This window comes from Coturnix japonica, chromosome 18 (assembly GCF_054131305.1).
Source record: "Coturnix japonica strain WE chromosome 18, WE-NBRP24, whole genome shotgun sequence".
Lineage (NCBI taxonomy): Eukaryota > Metazoa > Chordata > Aves > Galliformes > Phasianidae > Coturnix > Coturnix japonica.
Genome location: NC_140680.1, coordinates 9996139 through 10012172, shown reverse-complemented (window position 1 = coordinate 10012172; position 16034 = coordinate 9996139). Strand labels below are relative to the sequence as shown.

Genomic DNA, 16034 nt, shown 5'->3' with positions numbered 1-16034 from the left:
AGCGAGGTTGTGGATGCCCCGTCCTTGGAGGTGTTCAAGGCCAGGTTGGACGGGGCCATGGGCAACCTGATGTATTAAAGGTGTATGTTTGGTGGCCCTGCCAGGCAGGGGGTTGGAACTACATGATCCTTGAGGTCCCTTCCAACCCGGGTCATTCTGTGATTCTGTGAAGGCCCCACTACCTGCAACACTGACCAAACACCCCGCAGCCTAAAGGAGAGCACACACAACAGCAGGTTGAATTTTAGCAGTTCTTTAATGACGTCCAATAAAAAACCATCTACTCCTGCATCTTTTCGATCGTTTCTTCCTTGTATTTGCCCTTTTCTTTGCCAACCTGGCGGGATTTTGCTTTACGCTCCAAGATTTTCTTGCGGTCTTTGTCCAGTTTTAGCCTCGTGATCACAACCTGCATGAAGGGAAAATAACACGGGGGTCAGCACTGCAGGCACAGCAATGTGCACTGACAACTGCAACCTTCACACTAAGCTCCTTCAAAGCCCATTTTCCAATACAGGAGCATTGACAGCAGTGAAGGAGCCTTGTTTTTACCCATTATTTAACACAGGAGTAATATCCAATGATACTTACGCTGGTTTCATCACAATGTCACCTTGTGCCTCCAATGTTATCACTGTACACAAGCCACTGTTGTTTTGGAATCAGTCTGTTCTCCCCTTAAGTAACAACCGTTTACATCAGAAAACCTGCTCCAACCAGCCCTTCAATGTACGTGCCCACACGACAGGACTGAAGCACTGATTTCACCTGCTTCAAACCAGCTTTTTGGCCAGGCTTCCTGCTTACTCTGAAACGATTTGCTATTATGGTCTAAACAGGCTTTGCCAGGTTTTCACTCACTCTAAACACTGCAGGATGGCTGGGCTCACTGCAAGAAATACACTGAGTGTGTGTGAAGGGCAGTGAAGCTGGGAGGGTCTGGAGCACAGCCCCTATGAGGAGTGATGGAGGGAGCTGGGATTGTTTAGAGACACAAGGGAGACCTTAATGCTTCTACAACTGCCTGAAAGGAGGTTGTGAGGTGGAGAATTGGCCTCTGCCCCTTTGTAACTAGTGAAGAATGGCCTCAAGATACACCAGGGGAGATTCGGGTTGTGTGCTATGAAAAATTCCTTCTGGTGTTACAACAGGTTGCACAGGGAGGTGACTGAGCCACCATCCCTGGAGGTGTTGAAGAACCATTCAGTTGTGGCACTGAGGGACGTGGTCAGTGGGGAAGTATTGCCCATAGGATTGGACTAGAGAATCTTAAAGGTCTTTCTCAGCTTCAGTGATTCTATGACTCCTCGGAATCACTCCGTGCTGAAACCAGATTCAGATGAGATTAGTGCACAACTGTCACAAGAACAAGTCACTGTTCTGAGCATCTATTTAAACATTTCAACCACGTCTTAAACCAGCACACATGCCATGTAGGAATGATAAACGATTGTTCTAAGTGATCCATTCCCTAAATAATCCATTTAAAAATCTACCAAAGCTTTATGGACTCAAACCTCTTCCAGAAAATATTGTTGGAACATCCCTCAGTTTGTGGCCACTCTGTCAAATAGGCCTCAGAAAGCTCCTGCTTCCAACCATGACTTCTCTGTTAGCATGTAAGAAACTTGTTTATTCCTAATGCACACCCCAAGCCATTTCAATCCGTTATTCCACGGGCAGTAACAAAGTCCTACCCACACAAGCAGCAGTTTCAGTAGCTGGCAATGCCTCCCAATGCCCCGCAGAGTCCCCTCGCTCCCCGTACCTTGCTGGGATGGATCCCCACATGCACCGTGGTGCCGTTGGCCTTCTCCCGCTGCACACGCTCAATGTAGATGACGTATTTCTTCCTGTACACCTGGACCACTTTACCGATCTGCTGCCCTTTGTAATGTCCCCGGACAACCTAAATGAGGAGATACAAAGGATTCGTTCCCAACACATCCAAAAACACATCAGACCTTAGAGAACAGCACAAATCTCCGAGTACATCGATTAGAGTCGTGATAACGTTCTATGAACAACTGCGCTCCTAAGGAAGCAAAACATGATTAAAACCCACGACTTAAACATCAGATATCGCAGCTACCTGGACTTCGTCGTCCTTGCGGATGGGCATGGAGCGCACGTTGTATTTCTGCCGCAGCTCCTTGGATAATGGGGAGGACATGATTTTCCTCCTGATGTGGGACGGGGCATTGAAATGCCGCTTGCGGTTCTTGCTGCGGTCCGAGGTGACGAATGGGTTGATCTTCATTTTGGCTGCAGGGAGAGAAGCAGTTTGAGAGGCTCAGAACTCACGTTTATCATCACTACACGTACAGCAAACAGAACTTAAGATGAGCTTTGACTTCATCCATCCCATTTAGATTTCAAACAAGGTTTAAGCCATGGCTTTGTGGACTGACAGATCACAGAATGACCCGGGTTGGAAGGGACCTCAAGGATCATGTAGTTCCAACCCCCCTGCCTGGCAGGGCCACCAAACATACACATTTACTAGATCAGGTTGCCCAGGGCCCCGTCCAACCTGGTCTTGAACACCTCCAAGGACGGGGCATCCACAACCTCCCTGGGCAGCCTGTTCCAGGGCCTAACCACTCTCCTAGTGAAGAGCTTCCCCCTAACATCCAACCTAAATCTTCCCTCTTTTAACTTAAAACCATTTCCCCGTGTCCTGCTATTGTCAGCCCTTTCCAAGAGTTTACTCCCCTCCTGGGAGTAAGTTCCCTTCAGGTATTGAAAGGCTGCAATGAGGACAGATGTGCCCGAGTGCATTCAACACAGCTTCATATAACACACAGTGCCCATATATCACAGCTCCTTGCAGACACGAGCCAGGACACCCGCCTGGCTTTATTAATGTCACACTGTTGTCCACTTGATTTAAGATCACACGTACTGCAGGCTTCCCCCGACAAGATGCTCACAAAGCTGAGTGATCCCTATAGGACATAACAGCACTCCCTGCAGCACACAGCAGGGCACATCTCTAACTCTTAATGTCCGCAGCCTTGTGACATCTACACCCCGCTGACACAATGACGAGCACACCGCGCTGTCAGCCGGGCTCACTAAGCTCGGCCCAGCCCACAGCACCCCCCGGTTATGCCCAGGCCGCACTAAGGCCCGACGAGACCGAACCTTCCCCCACCCCCCTCTCGCTTCCTCCATCGGGCTCCACCGTGTCCGGAGCGGAGCCCCAAGCACGGCCCGGGCAGCGGGGAGCAGCTCGGGGCCGACACACGGAGGATGGCGGCGGATTGCGATGGTTCACCCCGAGCGCTGAATCCTCACCCGATGCAGCCGCGATGGTCGCCCGGAAAAAGAAGGATGAAGTTGTTCCGCTTCCGTAAGCGGCCTTGGGGCCTGAGGCAAAGGAGACGGAGCCGACTTGCGCCCCCTGGCGGCCGGAGGTCAACTATGCAGCGCTGCTGGTACCCGGCCTGCAGCTGATGGGGCCGCTTTGCTGTTGCTCTCTCTTCAATAAATTGAAGTTTATTTTCCATCTCACAGCAGATAGAAATGCTCCAAACCACCCTCAGAGAGCACAGCACCTCGGGGGGCTTCGAGTTCCCAGGCTGCACCAAATGTGGTGTCCAAATTCACTGTGTGGGGTATTTAATCTTTGCTAATTGCCTCGATGCGTTACAAAACGCGTTGTGAAGTAAAGGTTAAAAGGATATTTAAGAGAAGGAGGACGAGATTTGCTTAGACACCATGTGAGAGAAGCAAAATGGAGCTGTGAGCACAATGCACACACCTCATCCAAAGAAATAAATAGAGGTGAGGACTGAGGACATTTGGTGCTGTTCAAACCCAGCTCTGGACGTCCAGCCATGACTCAGTGCTGGTTACAACAGAACCCTGCAGGGTGACCCGGCTTGAAGCGATTTCATCGTGTGATAAAGCTCAATTCATTGAAATTAATTAAAACCAAACCACAAAACCCTTTTAGGTTGATTTTGCAATAAGAAGCCGATCCGGACACAGAAGAGTTTTATTTTTTTCATTACAGAACTAGAAACTAAAAAGCTAATGGTTTGTTAACATCAGGTTGCAAATTAAAAGGGAAACGTGAGGGCTCCTTAATAAACTCCACTGTAAAGATGCGAGAGCTTTGTGCTTCACACGCTGCCTTGGATGCCAATCCCTGCCCCTCCTCACAAGGACTGCTGAGAAATAGAGCTACAGTTATAACTCCAGCACAGCAGCCTACACTGCACGTTCTTATTGCGCGATGGAGCTGCAGAGAGGTTTATTTAAACCAGAATATACACAAGCTGTTCGTGTTTTACTTCCTACAGGGTTATTTCTCTTGGAAAACCACAAAAACTTCTGTCAAAACACGGATTGGAAGGAGCAAATTCAAGCATATGGATGAACACCTACAAACAATGGTTTTCTTTCCATGATAGCTTGAAAACATTTTTGCTTGCGTTGATGTTTAAAAGCAGACTTATGCTCCTTTTGCAGCTAGGATGTGTTTGAGAATAGAAGTGAAATGTAATGACACCTGATGCACGGGGCAGTGCTGCTACAGCAGTAACCACCTCACCTTCGTATATAGACAGAGTGAATTCTGAAAGCAAATGGTGCAGCAACATTAAGTGATGCCACATCCGAGGTACAGCAGAACCCAAAGTCAGCCTTGGTTTGGCAGCACTCAGAGGCTTCACCCACAGAACTGAGGTTCAGGCTGTTTCTTTTGCCAGAAGCTGAGTACAATTTGATCCCCATATTTAACACAACAAAAAGTGATTGATGACGTGATTGCAGCGGGACTTTTGGCAGCGAAAGCAAATGCACTGAACTGAAGGATGCATCTGTTACTTCCAATTACAGCCAAACAATCCCAGTGATCTGGTATAAAGAACTGGCCTGGATTGCACACAGAAGGCAGCGCTACATCTGGAGAGAGGAGGGCAGAAAAAGCACATGGGGGGGTGTGAGACACAAAGACACCTGCAACCAACTTTGCTGGTTTGTTCTGAAGAACAAAGCTCCAGAGAACTGAGAGCACAACCCGCTGTGCTACAGAGGTGCCTCAGCAAGACGTTAAAATTACACCCTTGTAATCCACCAGGTCCACAAGGTACGAGCAAAGATTCAGCACAATCAAGAGGGAAAGACGAGGATGTTTTTGCTTTAAGTTGGTGGCAGCGCATTGGAGGGAATCCTTCAGGCAGCATGAAGCAGGAATTACAATGGAGAAAGCCCAGGCTGCCAGCAGGCATCGCTGCCACCTCGTGGGTTCTGCTCACGGACAGACGGACGCGCATTGAAATGAAGACAAACATCTCGTTTTCAAGTTGATTTTTGTAAATGGAAAAAAAAAAAATTAAAAAAAAAATGTATAAAATCTATCCATACATTAACAGATACAGGAAGTTACACAATCCAGTTTACACCTAAAGGAACAGCGATCGGTCCATAATAAGAACGGGGAATAATTCCAATGCTGTAACTTGTCAGAAGTCACTACAGGGCAGAGAATGGGGGGGAAGGGGAGGGATTTGTTGGCCTTTTCATTTTTCTTTGTTATGTGTGTGTATGTGGATTAAACTGGAGACCTTCCCTACTTCCAAAGCAATGGGACGATTTCAACAGACACGTATTAGGAATACTTCTGAAATGCATCTGACTCTAGAGTTAACACTGATAATTCAAAGATTCATATCATTCCAACATGATGTTTGGATACTTTTGCCCCCAGGAAAAGGGCAATGGACAGTAGACACTACCTAAGAGAAATCCCGCACCCATCTTAGAATTTATAGCATTGATTTAAGGATTTTTACCCATTCTGAAACGCTTAAAATCCATGTATCTTCAGCTCAGACACATACAAAGCATGCAGAGACAGTTACTAACCAAGGAACATCTAGGAGGCCATGGAAAATGCACCAGTGGGCATTGGTCTACTTTGTGGTGAACTCACGTCAACCACTGCGTGCAGCCGCACCTGGCAATAGTTCTCCCCTTGTGCCTCCAGTTACTGGAGGGCTCAGAAGACGAGGAACAAATGGGCATGGAAGTGCAGTACCACTTTAAGGAACAGAACAGAACAACTAGCAGGGGTGTTTGTGGGAATGCCGGCCCCGCTGCTGCTGTACCTGTGGGTGAACAGTGTCAGTGTAGGGCTCAGAACGGATGCCTGGCTGAATAGTAAAGAAACAGGTAGGCACCTTAAAGCGTGAAAAGACAGACTTCTGTGTTGTACAGGTGTATTCCATATACACACACGAAGCAAGACAGTAAGCTGTGCTCGTTCATCCAGAAGGCTGCGCTGTTTTGTTTTCTGAACACACAGAATGGCAAACTGCTTTCCAAAATAACAACAGTAATAATGATGCAGAAGTGCCGAGTCCTGATTTCTGGGTGGTCTGTGTTTAAAATAATAATTAAAAAAATAACCCAACAAGAAGAAAACCGAGAGAAAGAATAAAAACTAACACTGTAAAGACAACTATTCCCTTTCAAAGCAAAGGCCACATAAAACTGTGTTGCTCGGTTTGGTTTTTACTTCATGCCACCTGTAAACACAAGACTGGATATTCAGTTTCTGGGAAGAAATGAAATCACTTTTACATCCAGAGTAAAAAGCCCTCCTCTGCCTGGACCACAAAGCATCCATGGAAGGGTAACTGGGGGATGAACTCCTCCTCAAATTCGCTCATTTAATGAAAAAGGCCATATCTGAACCAAAGAGCTTTCCATAAAAGCATGTGACATTTCTTGATGTTATTTCTGCCCTCTGTCTCTAAAGTCTGCTATGGGAACTAACACTTTCCATTCCTCACCAACAGATACATCACCTTTTTGGCACCACGGGTGGAATTCCTTCCTAATGTATAATTCTGCCTTACATATAAGTCGATTGTCTAATCATGCAAATCCAACAAATTCCAATAAGTGCCACAAGACAGCTTAACTCTTTGCAATCTACTACCTAGCTTGTGTGCTGCCATAGGAACCTCCCCAAGAAGATGCTATTATCCTTACTTAGATCTGACAGTGTATTTCATATATGGCATTTCAACTTGTCTTTCTGGGGGTACAGAATCGAAATCCAAGACATGATTGCATTCGTTTTTGTTGTTTTGCTCTCAGAGCTCTGAAATGCGTGGAGATTTCTTTGATTAGCTGAAGAGGTCTTCACTGAACAGCCTGATTAGAGAAAAACGCACTGATTCAATCAAACAGAAAATAAAGACAAAAACAGGTAGTGGTAGGTTTCTCAATCCTTGCTCCTGTCCTTGAAGACTAGTTTAGAGTTTCACTGCTACTGCATTTTCCCCAGCTGGATCTTCTTCCAGGCTTCTGATGCTGTGAAAATGCAGGAGTCAAGGATCCCAGCTACAGTAAATGTTCCCCCAATGATGGCACATATCTGAAAAGTACGAAAGAGGAAACAAATGTCAGTGATGAAGCAAACATTTACGCAGCTTGAAACCGAGGGTAAAGATATTACCTACTGTTGGGTGTCTTTCGGAAGCACAGTAAGAATGGGGTAATGGTACCGGGGATGTAATTACATGATAACTCACTCAGGAAAACTGTTCTGTACAATGGAATAACTTGGTGCTATCTGGAATCACTGCGTCCTGAGCCAATCATAAAACCCATCTCCTAAGAGAGTACAGAATGAATCCTGTTCCTTTCTAAACTAACCTCCACCTAACAGAGCTTTCTAGAAGCCCTGTGTTGCTCATGTATTCCTACTTCTGTTTTCTATTATAAATATCACAGCCTTGTAGTCTCTTCCCTATTTCACAAGATGCAGCATTTGCAGACAGGCAAAAGACACTTAAATAGTGTGTTAAGGGTAGTGACTAACAGAAGCACGTCGCTACCAACGACACCTACAGCTAAGCTTGTCTAACACTTTCCATTACAAGCGCTGCTTACTAAAGCACTGCCAACTTAACTGTTTATGGCACAAAGTTTTCCATGCTAGATGCCTTGGGTAGAATTATTAAAACAACAAAAAAATACCCACCCAAATCAGCGAAAACACAGAATCATTTTCAAGAAGACAATTAGGGAAAAAACTTGTCTCCTGATATTCGTAACAGCTCACGTCAGTTCTCAAATGCTACAAAAACACCAAAGTTTGACATTTCAAATGAAAGGTATTTCTGCCTGGAGCACCCCAAAGCAGAGGGCACCAGTTTCAGACTTCACAGCACACTGCTTCCATTCTTGTAGCTATGAAATAAGGACAACAGCTGCCCCCCAAGGAAGCTGTGAAGGAAAATGCTTCTGAAGTGTTTGATGTTATAACGATAGCTGTCCTTGTGGATACACACAGCTTGTGTGCTGGACCAGGTTCACACAAAGCACCTGTCAGAAACAAAGCAGCAGGCAAACCCTGAGTGATGGGAAGAAACGCTGCTTGCCCCACTGCATGCACCGAACAAGGCTACGCTCACATGGAAAGTATGATACAGAGTAATGAAACCTAATAACATTTAACAGCCAAGTTATAATTACACAAGACCTGGCATTTCATAACGCCCACATTTTCGCCTTCATAATTGCGGTGCTCTTTGAATTTGGTCTTTCACACGTAATTCATTGTGTAGGATTAGGTGGCTCTGAGAGCAAGAGACACTGTGCCAGAAAGGCCAGGGCAAGACACAGAGCTTATCTCCTGAGAAAGGCCTGCATCAGGACACGGGATCTTACTGTGATCTAGGAGTTGAGAGGGAGAGCGAGGAAGCCCAGATTAGTAAACTAGAGTAGCAGGGAAATTCAATGCAACTGGCATGGAGGGGAAACGGAGGGAGCCACACTGGACCTACTGAGTGTCCCCACAGAACATTAAATCCCATGGACAAAGTGACACAGAAAAGAGTAACGGGAGAACAAGAGCATTGGGTTCAGCAGGGAGTTTGCAGTGGCTACGGAACAAACTGGTCATTAATGCTGAGCAAAGGCTGAAAGAAACACACCCTTCATTTACACGCGTATTTAGAACTATGATATTTGTGTTCAGTGAGCTCAGTGAGATGAGGAGAAGCAGCAGAGATATCAAGGCAAGGTAAACATGACTTTTACAGGAAGGCTGGCATTACAGAAGATAAAGGCTTCAGAAACCAGAGCACCAGCCCAAGGCAATGCTAGTAATTGTAGGGGACAAGCCCTCTGTGCCCCCCTCTGCCTGCTGTCCCCATCCACAACGTGACGCAGGGTGACCTAATGAGGAAAATGACAGCAATGGAGTTGGGTTATTTCAGTTCTGGGCAGCTCAGCTGACGTGATATTTACACCACAAACACAGAGATTGTCCAACACTACGATTCTGCATCATACAGTTGGAAAATCTGATTTCAGTGCAGCACTGCAAGGGGAGAAAAAATATATATTCATCTGTACTGCACTGCTCTGTACTGCACAGTGTTTATGAGTCACACACACCTGGTATTTGCTTGGAGCCTGCCTGGCAGCACGCACACAGCTCTGCTTTGTTGTGACAAAAAAAGGCAGTGCTGGGGTTGGTCTCAAGGTCAGCACAGAAGCTGCACCATCGCACTTCCCAATCATTGCCATGTGAATGCTCACAGGGCATTGCTCCTTCCCAGCGCTGGAGGAAGTCAGGCATCATGCACTTACTCATATTTAATGGTGTTTTATACTAGGAACGATGTGTGTTCGTCCCCGTGAGTTTGATTCGGGCCTAAGCATTAAAAGAGGAAGGAAAAGGAATAGAGGAATGTAATAACTACAGAATGGAGAGACCATGCGATGTGGGATACACAGGAGGCTTTTTAACAGAGTATTATTTTTGTGCAGAGGCTGCTGTGCCTCTTAATTCCTTTCATACCCAGTGGGCTGACCGGTCCTCTCATATCAGGAAAAAATCTTTATTCTTCTCTTGAATTTTGAATGCTACACCAGAAATTTGTCTAATTTTCTGCCTGCCGTCCCCTTCCAGCCTCTGCACTGACCTCATGATAAAACCCTTCTATCAGTTTGGCCACTTATATGAATGCAATATTTTCAGCAGCAAAACTTTCTCCTTTTCTCCATAACCTCAACCACAAATCCATGAATGACTTCTCTTTACTGGGAAATCCCTTAATTTTAAGCAGTATGGTTTAGGAGGCTCAAACTCCTATGTTTGACACTGCTTCAGCTGTGTGTGGTTAACCCCAGGATCCATGGCAAATTCACCATGTAAGTCAGTGCTACCACTGATGCCACAAGTCATGTTCGTACTTAATACTGAAGTACGAGATGCCAAATGGTAAAATGCTGAAGTTTGATCTTTTTTAGGATTACATTTTGAAGCCAGGCAGATGTGCTAAGAAGAGAAAGTCTTCAATGGTGACAGTTAGGTTTTGCTTCAAGCCTCTTTATCTTGGTATCTGTATATACCAGAGATCGCACACATCTCTGATGTTAAGTGAAAGGCACTTAGTGTTCATCAGAAGCTCCAGAATCGAAATCCTTAAGTGCAACACAGCCATACTGTTTAGATGTTACTTTCTATTAACATAATCAAACCGTTTAAAAATCAAACCCAAGGTCTTCATTCCAGCCAATTCATTAGCTGCTTTACATTCTACCATGCCTCACTGGCAAAAAAAGACCACAGTTTATATTTTAAGCCAATTTCCTCAGGACACATTTTTTAAAGGTCTGGAAGATCTTGAAATAACTTTTAGTCTAGTTAGCACTTTGGGCAGTACAGCTTTGTTACAGATACCGAGATGGGTATTGCATGATGTTATCTGGATGGATCGGAACATAGCTGGTCAGGAAAACACCTCTGGAATGTTATGATGTAGCTCTTCTCCACTTCTGCCTGGGAGCAGACACCTGGAACTGGTATACCCACATTAAACCAAGCAGGCATACTGAGTTAAACAACCACCCTGCCTTCTCTGCAAGTCAGACCTCATCATTAGTGAGGCAGCTTATTGCAGCCTGCTTTATTGCATACCTTGTTAGTTTAGTTCCAAGTTTCTGGCATGTTGCAATCATGTTCACCCTACCTAGACAGAGTTTGGCACTTCTGGAACAGGATCATTTTCTTTCTTCTTGTGCCTAACTATTAAATCAAATTGTCAGAGTATAGGATTAGCCAGTTACCTCACTTACACTTCATAGTACAAGCGTGGTGATGTACTATTTTCTTTCAATCATGTCACAATGCCCTGAAGCAGAAACTCAGTTCTGGGAAAGTAAGGCTCAGAAGTGAAGTGGAAAGCAGGCAGGAGAAAGGAGAATCACAGTAACTCACCGATGTGATAAACCTGTACAAAGGCTGTCGCCTCTCTGTATATTTCACTGTGATGGGACTCAAATCGTAACGAAACCAGATAGCTGGGATAATGCGACCAGTGTGACTGTAGGCGACGTACTCCTAGAAAAGAAAGCAGAGGAAAATGACACAGAGTGAACAATCCCATTCTGCATACAGTGTCTGGTCCCTAATTTACTGTTCTGTACTAAAGATCAACTGAAGAAGTAAACAATTAACTCTGGTATGACACTCTTTTCTCTTTTCTTATCAAAAAGGAAAGCAATTTCATCATATCCTGACTGCGATACAGCTGGGAACAGAGTGATGGTGCTTAGCAGTGAACAGCTTATCACTGATTCCTCTAGCGTAGATCTGTTCTACTTACATATGAGTCTGCTAATGGTTGCAGATGAAGTTTTTGTACCGTCAGTATGTAAATCATTAAAAAAATTCATCAAGCAAACAGAACTTTTGCAAGAACCTGAAAATCCCTGCTTCTCTGTGCACTCAGAACAGCCATCAGCAATTCCTGTCTGTGAGACCCTGCACACTGAAACAAACAACGTGAATGGTTTGTCCACTCAGTATGAATTATGCATGCAGAGCAATTTAAAACGGAGCCTCTAAAGACCCATTTCATACATTTAAAAATCATGCTGAAAAACAGAATGCGACCATATACAGAAAAAACCTGTCACAAGGTCCCAGAAATATTTCAAGCTGGCTGAAGACAGATATCTTTAGATTTCCAGTGATAACTTCATTTACTCCATTTCTGTAATAACTGCTACAGTGCAATGTATCAGCAATGGGACGATACTCTGTTAAAGCACAGAGTGCAATGCTAACATAGAGCAAACACTAGCATCAGCTTAGCATCAATTGGCAAATCTTTTGGAGCTAATATTTTGTCTGTGCTCTCAATTCCAAAGATCAGGGCATTGATTTCAACAGGAAAAGAAACCAAATCTGCTGAGGAGTCAGTACAGAGCCAGCAGCATGTGCACAGCACACCCTGCATCTTCACCCAGCTGTTCTTCCCTTCTTTTATCCCTATGACAGGACTGCCAGCTCAGATGACCTTTTCAGTTTCATTTCTCCTCCCTGCAGAGGCAAAGACAAGCTCATATACTTTGAAAAGATGAAGAAACGACAAGCAGTAGAACACCCATGAGCACAGTACAAATAAGACAACTTCACTCTTCATGAGCTCAGAGGGAAGCAACGAAACAGCATCAATCTCCTTAACTGGTCATATGTAACTCCCAAATTTCCCTCTAGTGTTTTTTTTTCCCCTCAAAGACAATAAATATAGCAGAACTGTGCTGCAGTGCCTAGTTTGAGTGTTTTCAGGGCTCTTAGTGCAGACATTCTGCACTGTACTTTATGATAGTGGCTATTTGGCTACGTAGGGAAACAGAAGACCTAGAAGGTAAAGGGGGAGAGAAGACAGCCAGCCACACCTCCTTCATCTCATTACAGTAGCCAACCTATGGCAGACTGTTCTAATGGCTTCCAATTTCTGTTTCCCACTAGTAAGTACGGGAGTCACAGACTCAATGCAGTGACACATGAATTTCTATTTTTACTGAGAAACTACAGAAGCAGAACTGTTCTTCCATGCTTCCATTCTGACAGAACCGGCTTCATTTTTTCTTTCCTCTCCCCTTTTCCCCACCAACAGTTCTGCCACAATGAGTCAGTCTTGGCTGAACTTCCAACCATAATCACAGAAGTGTCAAGAGCTCCTGCTGTCTGTTCTCCAAATTGCTTTCACAACTTGTGTCACAAGAGTCTTATCAGAACAGCAACAGTGACATTAAGCAGAAAAAACATGCTGTAAGCTGAACAGAGAGAGACATCCAAGTCATTGGGACACATAGTACAAGCAAACCCCAAAGCCGCAAGGCAGGAACACTAAGCTGAGAACTGGTCCAAATGAACGTGTGCTTGAATCTCAGCTATGACACACCAGTAGTCACAGACACTAGAAAAAGATTCTAGACTTTCACTTAGCACCTGAGTGGCAAATTGTTTTTAGTTGAATGAGAAATTTTTTCTTTATAATTAAATAGGACTTTGTCCTCCAGCTTCCCAACACACTTTATTATGACATCTACTTATATCTATTTTCTGTATATATCTATATTCAAGAATTATAAAGTTACAACAACTGTAATTATCCACTATAATAAAGTGGATGATGCCAACTAGTCAAGTGTTACATACTTTGATGCTGTGGATACCACAGTTATAAAATCTTTAAGGAAGTTGTCCCCTTGGTCAGCTAAACTGACTGACAGTTCTGTAAGCCAGCTCCAGTGTTGCTCTGACAATTTATTTGTTTGACACATCCATCACAACTGAGACTGTTTGCTTAATAAAACAATGTGGAAGCATGTTCAGCTGGATTCCAATTTCCATTCAAATCCCTCTTGACTCAAAACACAATCAGCACATACAAATCATCCACATATCTTACAGAAATCTACACGAGCTAAATTGACTTGACATAGTTGGGAGTAACAATACTGTGCTCTAAAAGAAGACCAATATCTGCTCTGACTTGCCCTCACAATCCCAGTCCTAGTAAGCAGCAGCAGCAACAGCAAGCCCTGCTCTCAAGAGCTTCAGTTCCTCCTTCTCCCAGCAGAGGCTACTGCTCACCTACAAACAAATGTACATGGCTGTAGAGCAGATGTGTAAGAGAGAGGAAGAAGGATGAATGACGATCCCCCATGCATCCACTGGGCTGCAATGAGGAGCTTTTCCAAGAACTAACTGCTTCTTTACCTTATTAGCAACCGTATATTGGTAGGAGTATCGCTGCTTGCCGCTCATGTCTTCGTAAACTGTTGGGACTATCTTCAGTATGTAGTCATGAGAGGCTAGAGCTGTGGTCACAAAAGGAAAATATACATTAGCACTCAGAGAAAGGAATCACAGCCTCCATAACATTCCAAAGCAAACATGGGAAATCAACTAAAACGTGTCAACTGACAGAAAAAGTATCTCCTTCCTCATTATCTTGTATATTTGGGTCACTAGAAAACTCCTGTTTGCAATTATAAATGACTGGCACCACAAAAAATGATCTCACTGTGCTGGTGAGATCAAGCACGAGGCTCAGGTTAGAACTGCAGCTTCACTCAGCTGCTTCTGACAGAAAATGCTGAGGCACCAAGACCTGTGTGGTCCCATTTCTTCTGAGCACCCACCTCTACCTCCTTCTCTCTCCTCCTTCCCTCACAGCTGCTTAACAACTACTCAATCCTTTTTCATTACTTAAATGGTTAGGGCCATTCTCTATTTTCTATCTGCTGAAACAGTTTTAAAACAGAATTTAAATTACTTTTCTGCAGAATCCTTTGATAAAGTGTAACACAAAGACATATAAGAGAAAAATTCCTTTTTTGTTGTTGTTGCTGGTCATGAAGAAGGTCAATAAAATAAAAACAAACTATCCTCCCGTTTTCTGGGTTTGGCTACAGAGGCAAATTAAGGACTTCTGGATACATCAGTGTTGCATGATTAGCTTTGTTTTCCCTCCTGAAGAGAGCAGCTAAGATCTGTAATCACCAAGAATACGTACGATTTGAGCTGAGTTTGTCTGCTCCCTCCAATGCGTTGAATGCTCCATGAACATTCTGGACCTGGAAAGAAGAAAGACATGTGAAGAAGTCTTCCAACTTGGCAATCTTGACCTTTGCTTCCCTATCGTATCCTGTTACAAGGATACTGGCCTGATTCAGCCTTTCCAAAAACAAAGCCTCAATGCAGTACAAGATGACTCGAAATATTTCTCAGTGTCCGTCAAGCAAGGGTTGGTTCCAGGGGAAAAAAGTTGATTTCACAATGTCTTAAAAGATGAAACTCCTCAAAGCCACTGTAAAGCTAAAGGAATTGCAGCTGGAAAAGGCCAGTTATGAAACTTCACTGAGAAATATTACTTAAGAGCTTTGCATAGCTAACGTTGAAATTTACCTATCAGGCTAAATAGAAATAAATGGGAATCAGATTCAGGATAAACTCTACAGAGTCTTCATGCAAAGGCAACTCATGTCAGAGCAGTTTGGCTTGCACAGCTTTACACATCAGCCCTGCTCTCACACCACGCACAATATGCCCTTGGAGATGAGAAGGTCACACGCCAACACTGCCATCCATTCAGCATTTCCTGCAGCTGGTCCCAGGCATGCAAATATCTGTTTGCCCAGAATAACAGGATTTCCACTCCATACCTTCCACATACTCTGATCATCTGGAATCTAATGTTAACCAACAGAATAATCAATTTGTGAACTCTCTAGACAACAAAAACCCACAGCAAGAGCTGTAGGTGAGATGTTGCATCTCTCACAAAACATAGAGTAAGCTACAGAGAAACGACAAATACCTCAATCTAGAGATTCCTGTCCTTAAACCAGAAAATAGTGAAGAAACATTCAGAAGAAGTACTTGGTCACGAATGTGTGAGCTGCCATGCCGTAAAACTCATTAACAGGACAATGCACAAGTATTTTCTTCCCAGGTTCTCTTAACTACTAACAGCATGAGAATATATTTCTCTGATCCTCATGGCTATTTTTCTGTTCTGAATGCAATGGAGTAGGTGATGGTCTGGAGGAAGAAGCAACTGACCTAGTTTCCTAGAGAGAAAACTAAAGACACAAAACTAACAGCAAGTTCAACTTGCAAGGTGCTGGCACTGAGAAAAAGCATCAACAGAACCTTCTATAGCATCTGCCACTCTGCAGGGATTTCAAACACTTTGCAC

General features: G+C 44.2%; 2 protein-coding genes across 7 annotated transcripts in view; both read right to left on the bottom strand.

Annotated features, from left to right (window-relative positions):
* Positions 1–237: 237 nt before the first annotated feature.
* On the bottom strand, positions 238–3332 carry RPL26L1 (ribosomal protein L26 like 1). 5 transcript variants are annotated; one of them, XM_085519204.1, is made up of 4 exons: positions 2906–3332; positions 2093–2265; positions 1769–1909; positions 238–409 (listed from the first exon to the last, which is right to left on the bottom strand). In XM_085519204.1, exons 2-4 carry the CDS (start codon positions 2258–2260, stop codon positions 281–283), a joined length of 438 nt encoding a protein of 145 aa, XP_085375330.1. In that variant the 5' UTR covers positions 2261–2265; positions 2906–3332; the 3' UTR covers positions 238–280. The 5 variants fall into 5 exon arrangements, with proteins under 5 accessions (XP_085375330.1, XP_085375328.1, XP_085375329.1 ...); XM_085519202.1 differs by having other exon boundaries at positions 3148–3332; XM_085519203.1 differs by having other exon boundaries at positions 3158–3332.
* A 653-nt stretch (positions 3333–3985) lies between these two features.
* Positions 3986–16034, bottom strand: part of ERGIC1 (endoplasmic reticulum-golgi intermediate compartment 1) — a 49417-nt gene continuing 37368 nt past the window's right edge. For both annotated transcript variants that reach the window (XM_015876083.2, XM_085519200.1), the window contains 4 exons: positions 14850–14910; positions 14051–14151; positions 11255–11377; positions 3986–7396 (listed from right to left, as the gene is read on the bottom strand). In XM_015876083.2, the coding sequence (XP_015731569.2) occupies positions 7289–7396; positions 11255–11377; positions 14051–14151; positions 14850–14910 (393 nt within the window). In that variant the 3' untranslated portion in view covers positions 3986–7288. The remainder of the gene's footprint in view (positions 7397–11254; positions 11378–14050; positions 14152–14849; positions 14911–16034) is intronic.

Excerpts from the sequence above, each read along its gene's own strand:
- RPL26L1 (XM_085519204.1), bottom strand. The coding sequence starts at position 2,260 with ATGAAGATCAACCCATTCGTCACCTCGGACCGCAGCAAGAACCGCAAG. Across the intron at positions 1,910-2,092 it reads GCAAGGACGACGAAGTCCAG|GTTGTCCGGGGACATTACAA; the intron begins GTAGCTGCGATA and ends CTCCTCATTTAG. Across the intron at positions 410-1,768 it reads TGGGGATCCATCCCAGCAAG|GTTGTGATCACGAGGCTAAA; the intron begins GTACGGGGAGCG and ends CCCTTCATGCAG.